Consider the following 7,363-nt stretch of genomic DNA (forward strand, 5'->3'; position numbering starts at 1 on the left):
AAAATTCAGCTCAAGAGTCGTGGCAATACTTAGTTATAAGGTGGTCATTCAGATGATCCAAAATTTTTAATTGTTTTCTAGATTATCATAAAAATGTAAATGTTTAATATTGTTTTGGCACACCCAGAGATTCCTGGGAGTTTTAGTTTGTGTAACCCTGCCACCAGCCCTGTAATTCCACTTACGGTAAACTCTCCCAAGGAAATAACTGAAAATATGAAAAGATATGTACAGTTTTATTTAATGCAGTTATTTTTAATAATCTAAAATTGTAAATAATGGTTGGGTTTAAAATTGGAAATAATGTAAACATCCAAAACCAGTAGGGAAATGGTAAGTTTGTGATAAATGGAAGAGTTTTTTAAAGACATGGAAAAATCAGTGAAAAAGCAAGATACACAGTGGTGTATACAGTATATAAATTTTGAGTTTATGTATTTTGGCTTTGCCTCATTCCATAAAGATTTGAGATAACAGCATACACAATATGATTTCAGCATCAAATATTATCTTAGGGTTATGGATTGGTATTTTCCTCTTTAGCCTTTTTTAATACGTTCCAAGTTTTCTACAGAGGACTAACCTATAATCAAGAAAAAAAAAATAATACTCCTAGATTTTCCTTAAAAGGAACTTTTTTTAAAGCTTCTCTTTAAGTAGGCGAGATATAATGCTCCTTGAAGAAAGGAATATAATATAGATATTACCTGTGTGTATTTTACAACTGGCTGTTATCTTTTAATGTTAACATTCTGGATTTGAATTCCTGTTTGTTTTTTTTTTTTTCCTTAGGGGGATTTTCAGGCTACTAATAAAGTATCAGCTGGATAACCAGGATAACCCTTCTTACATTGGTATCCAATATTTACGATATTAAATTGTGTGACTTTTGCTTCACTCCATAAATTCCTTTTTCTGGAAAGTAATGATAGCACTGCAGTTTTTCACAGCAGTGAATAAGTGGTTTACAATTGTAATTTCACTGCTGAACAGGCTGTTTGCTAATGTGAACTAAAAAACAAACCCAGCTTACTTTTTAAATTTCATATGCTAATTATGGATGTGTATCTACCAATCACATATTTTTCATATGCTGGGCATCTTAGGAGATTTTCTTCCCTTTGGGTAAAAATAATGTTTGAATTTAACCAAACATTTTAATAATTGTTCAGCTCTAATGACTTACTAGTTCTGTCTTGAAAAGTCAACTTTATCCATGCTGTTTAAAACTGCCCACAGTGTTAGTTATACTTGGTCACAGTTGACTACTTTGAACCAATTGGTTCTCTTTAAAAAACAAGCCACAGTGTGTAACACCCAAGTGTTCTCTAGTCTTGCTTTTCCTAGAGATACATACTTTTTTTAATCAATGACACTTATTGACTGCTTTGACATACTATGCTAACAGCAATTTTTCTGTGTTCTTTGATATGGTTTCCATGTATGGGGTCATGTCTTAAATGCTGACTTATGGTCAGATCTCTCTTTGAACTCTCTAGGACTTTCTTTTCAAGACTTCTACCAGCAATGTCGGGAGGCATTCCTCGTCAACAGTGATCTGACACTTCGGGCCCAGTTAACTGAATTTAGGGACCACAAGCTTATAAGAACAAAGAAGGTGAGACTCTGATATTGTGGCATTATATGCCAGGAATAGTGTTATCTCATTTATTTAAAGATAAGTATGCCTTTGACTCAGAACTGAGTATGAAACAGAGATTCCATAATGGGGCACAAGGATCCACTTAGGCAGTGTACCATTTGAGTTCTTTAGAAAGTGATGTGGTAGAAGTACTCTGCTTCAAAGGGAGCAGATAACACCTTATGAGTTCTAGTCAAGAGTAATAGGCCATTAGAGATATACTATGAGTCAGTGAATTCTATTCTCTCCTTCCTCTCTTCTCTCCACTCGTTAATTTGGTCTATATTTATTGAGCACTAACTGTATACATCAGATATTGCACTAAGTATTAAGATACAATAGTAAGCAGAAACCTAACTCCTTTTCTTATGTAGCTTATATTCTGTGGGGGAGACAGACATTAGTCAAATAATCACACACGTAAAATACATTGTGTTAAGTTCTGTAATCAGAAGGTACATGTAAGAGCATGTAATAGGTGGATTTGACTTAATTACGGATATCAGAAGAGACCGCTGAGTTGAGATCTAAAAGGAAGAGTAGGCGGTAACTAGTCAAAGAGGTAAGGTAAGAATATTCCAGGCAAGGAACAGCATGCAGAGATCCCGGGGCAGAGAGGAGCATGGTACCTTCAGGAAACAAAAAGAAGGCCAAATGGCACAGGATGCAGCTCAAGAGGTAATGATTTAAGGGGTAGACCATCCAGGTCTTTCAGGCCAAAGTCTTTTAATCTTTATTCTAAAAGTAATGGAAAATCATTAAAAGATTGCTCTGGGAGGCGGGGCCGAGATGGTGGAATAGATGCTTCCGGCGAGCCCTCTTACAATGAAGACCCAAAAAAAGAAGTAAAATAAGTATACTTATGACAAGCTAGGAGCCCTGAACATCAAAGGCAAAGGTAGAAAACAAACTGAGCAGCAGGGGGAGGAAGAGATGGTTCAGAAGCTGAGAGGAGTTACCAGACCTGAATTGCTGGGAGCCCTCAGGCAGCATTCCCAGGAACGGCTGCAGTGGGCTGATACTAGTGTTCAGCCGCAGTTTCCTCAGGGAGAAGCAAACAGCCACACAGCCTACTTGCACCTCTGGAACCAGAGAATGGTGCTCTTGGCAAAAGCCAAGTACTTGCATGTATTTTACCGTGTCCCCCACCCCCAAGCCAGCTTCAGCGGCTGTTGATTTCCCTGGGCCTGGGATAGGCCCTGTTGAGCGCCTAGAGCCATCCTCCGAGCCTTAGAAAAGGAATAAATTTGCAACTGGGGAAAAAGATGATTTGCGAGCTCCACTAACCGGGGGAGCTCAGGACAGAAGCGGCTCCTGTCCAGGCATAAACAGTCCATGGACTTTGAGTACCATTCCCCACTGCATGGACCTGTGTGGGCCTATTTCAAGAGAATAGGCCCTTGTTGGTAGACTACAACTCTTTTAGCTGTGTGGTGGAGAGGTGGGTGTTTGATGTTTGACACCGTTTTGCCTATTGAACAGGGTCCTCACCTACCCACATCAGGGACCTAAGGCCTCACCTACCCACTCAGGTCACCCAAACACCCATGACAGAGGTCCAAGGATAACTGGTACCTCCCAGTCCTTACAACCAAAAACATCTGTCTGCAGAACCCACCCACCTGTACACTCTAGGGAAAAGGGACACACTTCCCTTGGAGACACTTGGGGGACGATTCTCAGCCCCCTGCCTTGTTCACAGCGTGACCCCCTGCTGCAACCAAATACCAGTACCTATACCAATCACCCTTGCCCCTCTAAAACTGTAGGACAGAGCCTGTACTACACACTTGATGATCAGCTGCCTGGATACCTGAGGTGAATGCAGACAAGAAAAGTGAATGGACTTCTAGACTGATATACCTGATAACAGCTCTAGCCATCTGGGGACAGGATGTCAGAGTTCCAAAGGTGAAAATAATCAAGCTAGCTCACTCTGGCAATCCATGTGGGCATATCAAAACAAAACAAAGCAAGAACCTATGGTATACTAAGCAGACATAAAATAAACTAATACAATAACTTATAGATGGCTTGGAGACAACAGTCAATATCAAGTCACATAAAGAAACATCATGATCACCTCAACAAGCTCTCAAAACAAACAAACAAGGGATCTTCTAGATGAAAGTGCCTTCCTGGAATTACCGGATGCAGAATACAAAAGATTAATATAAAGGACCCTTCAAGACATCAGGAAGGAAATCAGGCAGAACAAGCCAAGGAACACACAGGGAAAGAAATTGAAGAAATTAAAAAGGTCATTCAGGAACATAATGAAAAATTTAATAAGCTGGAAAAATCCATAGACAGCAATCAGAAATTCAGAAGATTAAAATCACAGAATTAGATAACTCAATAGAAAGAGGAGCAGAATTGAGCAAGTGGAAGGCAGAATTTGTGAACTTCAAGATAAAGCACTTGGCACCAATATATTTGAAGAAAAATAAATCAAAATAAAAGATTGCTCTGACTGTGATTTAGAGTATATTGGGGCAGAATGGGATCAGGATGCACAGAGACCACCTAGGAAGGCATTATTGCAGTAGTCTGGGTGAGATGATGGTTGCTTGGACTAGAGTGAAGAGAGAAAAATGGTTGGATTCAAGATACAGTTAGGAGGCAAAACTGACAAGACTTGAGGTTAGATATAGGAGCCAGGAGAAAGGAAAGTGTCAAGAGTGATTTGTAGTTTCTGGCTTGCATAACCAGAGAGATGGGAGGATCCCTGGATGAGAAATTAGAGAGAAATTAGAAGAGCAACATTTGGGAGAGGGAGAACAGGTCATGAATTCAGTTTTGGGCTTACTTGTTTGAGTTTCCTTCAGGATTTCCAAAGAGAGATGTCAACTAGGCAGTTGGAAACAGGGATGAGAACCCATAGGAAAAATCTGGGCTGGAGACACAAGATCATGATTTGTTTGTATTTAGGTTGTAACTGAAACTAGGCATGGGTGAGACTACCTAGAGAGAAGGTATAAGGAGTGAGATTAGAGGACTAGGGACTAAGCCTCTAAGAAGCCTGACATTTAACAGGAAGAAAACCAGGATATGATGGTACAGAAGCCAAGAGAGAAACATGTTTTTAGGAAAGGGAATGGTCAGCCATGTCAGATGTTGCTGAGAGGTCAAAAAGATGAGGGCTGAAAATATTCATTAGGTTTAGGGATATGGAATCCCTTAATGTTCTGAGGAAAAACTTTTGGTGATGTGATAATAGGGGCAAAACCAGGTTGGTTGAATGAGAAGTGAGGAAATGGAGACAGCCATTATAGACAACTCTTTGAGGAAGTTTGGTGGGGGGGTTGAAGAGTTAAAGTAATAATTGGAGAGGAATAAAGGAGTCTAGTCAGAGATTTAAAATGGGAGACATTTGAACATATTTAAAAGGCAATAAGAAGAACCCATTTGAAAGGGGGAAAAAAAGAACAGATAAATCAATAGTGTAAGGTTTTGGAGATGGCAGGAGGGTGAAGAAATACCTAAAGCACATTGAAGACAATAATACCCAGTATGAGTTGGAATCGACTTGATGGCGACAGGTTTTTTTTTTTTGTTTTTTGCGGGGGGGGGATCCACCCTCTAGTTAGTCTAAAGTGTTAGTTTTATTTTCAGGAAACCCTGGTGGTGTAGTGGTTAAGTGCTACAGGTGCTAACCAAGAGGTTGGCAGTTCGAATCCACCAGGCGCTCCTTGGAAACTATCGGGCAGTTCTACTCTGTCCTATAGGGTTGCTATGAGTTGGAATCGACTTTACACCATTGGGTTTTTTTTTTTTTTTTTAGTTTTCTACTATTAAGTGGATCAACATAAACTCACTGTACATGCCTCCATGGCCTTTTGCCTTATTTTTAATACTTCTATATTACATCAAATACTACATTAAAGAAATCAAGTCCATTTTTTGTTTAGTCTTCAATAGAAATGTTCAAATCTCTCTCTTCTGGATGACTAACATCTATGGTGTTCTTTTATCTTATAGGGAACTGATGGAGTGGAGTATTTATTAATTCCTGTTGACAATGGAACATTGACTGATTTCCTGGAAAAGGAAGAAGAGGAGTCTTGAAGGCTACCCTTTACTCTTGAACCTTCTGTGGAAGGGTTGTTGTACTCCAGCTGCCACTCCTTTAGTCAAAGGTGTTGTGTTTACATCCAGCATTATTTTTCCAGTGCACAAGATTAAATTTGGGGGGGAGGGGAATTTCATCAGTTAGAACTTTTGACTAGCCTGTCTGGTGTACCATCTTTAGTACTGTGCAGCTGTCCTCAAGTTGGGGAAATGTGCCTTTCATTCATTACCTCTCTGGAGACTTCTTGTTGGAATGAACAGTGTGCTCAGGGACTATTTGGAACTGGATGTTTTTGAATTTTTTTATACTAGAAATGATATTATTCCTAATTTTTTGAGGGCCTTTTGACACTCTCGAGCTGACTGACTGCAAGCTTGCTTGCTGCCGAGTGTGGAAATAAGAAGGCACGGGCATCATCTGTTCTATTTGCTGTTCCGTGTGTCTGACTGATGAGTACAGTGGAGAAGACAGATCATCTCTTACTGCTTCTGAAATGACTAACAAAAGATGTGGACTGGGAAGAAGCAGGCAATCCAGCTCTCTCCTTTTGGACTAGGCTGCATACTGTGGTGGGGAGGGGACAGGAGGGGAGCAGTGACACCATTCAGTTGGGAGAGTGGGAAAAACATAAGGAGTTTATGGGGTATGTACCCAACCTAGGAAGCACATGAACAATAGATCAAGACACTCAGAACAGTTAAAGTCTGTGCAGTCACCTTCAGGGTACAAGTGAGATGCCAGGCTAGAAAAACAAAATCCTTAATTTAGTAATTGTTTCCGAGACAAGAGAAAGTAAAACATTTCAGTATTCTTGTATATTGACATAGTTTTCTTTTCTTGAATAACATGCAGGTGAGTAGCATATTGATGGCTGGCTTTAAAGATTTCACTATCAAGTAGATCTAAAAATATCACTGCTAAGGTATTTCAGTTTTTTCTTAAAGTGATAATTTCAAGCCTTGTAGAGATTTATATGAGCCTATTTTCTTAGGAAAGAAAAAAGGGTAACCTTGGCCACTGTTGCCAGCTTAGAGTCTACATACTCCCTGAAATATTTCATACCTGGAAATGAAATTGTTAAAATATCACTATAATAAAGTATGTACTGCAACGGCATTTCTCACTCATTTCTTAACTTGTAAACCCCTTTGATGGAACTATTTCCCAAAACACTTGGAATTTTTTTATCATTTCTTTATGGTGTGACAAGGTAACTTTATACTAAATCCATACATTAAAGGTTATAGCCTTAAGTATAACCACTAACCAGAACAATTTATACATGAACTTTTTTTTTTTTTAATAGTACCAAAGGATATTCAATGAAAAGTGAGATTCCCTCCCATTCACCGATCCCAGTCTCCCTTAGGCAACCATTGATAACAGTGTCTCAAGTTGTCTTCCAGAGGGATTCTATGTATATGCAAAGATATTTGTCATACAGCTCTCCTTTTAATAACACAAGTGGAAGCGTATAATACTGGTTTGCACCTTGCTTGTTTTACTTGAAATGTTTAGTTTATAACTGCTACAGTATAAAAAATACAGAAAACCTTTAATGGCCTGAATCTGCAGTTTTTGCATTTGCTCCTAAATATCCAGTGATTTATTTTTATAATTTTTGTGTCCACTATTTGCAAGCAGTGTGT

General features: G+C 39.0%; 1 protein-coding gene across 4 annotated transcripts in view; it reads left to right on the forward strand.

Annotated features, from left to right (window-relative positions):
• ORC2 (origin recognition complex subunit 2) overlaps positions 1–6,830 on the forward strand; it is a 46,855-nt gene extending 40,025 nt beyond the window's left edge. For 3 of the 4 annotated variants that reach the window (XM_010602524.3, XM_010602525.3, XM_023542489.2), the window contains 3 exons: positions 793–854; positions 1,479–1,618; positions 5,624–6,830. In XM_010602524.3, coding sequence (XP_010600826.1) covers positions 793–854; positions 1,479–1,618; positions 5,624–5,710 — 289 coding nt within the window. In that variant the 3' untranslated portion in view covers positions 5,711–6,830. The remainder of the gene's footprint in view (positions 1–792; positions 855–1,478; positions 1,619–5,623) is intronic. The other variant, XM_064286831.1, reaches the window with a different exon arrangement.
• Positions 6,831–7,363: the final 533 nt, after the last annotated feature.

The sequence above is a fragment of the Loxodonta africana genome, chromosome 6 (genome assembly GCF_030014295.1).
Source record: "Loxodonta africana isolate mLoxAfr1 chromosome 6, mLoxAfr1.hap2, whole genome shotgun sequence".
Lineage (NCBI taxonomy): Eukaryota > Metazoa > Chordata > Mammalia > Proboscidea > Elephantidae > Loxodonta > Loxodonta africana.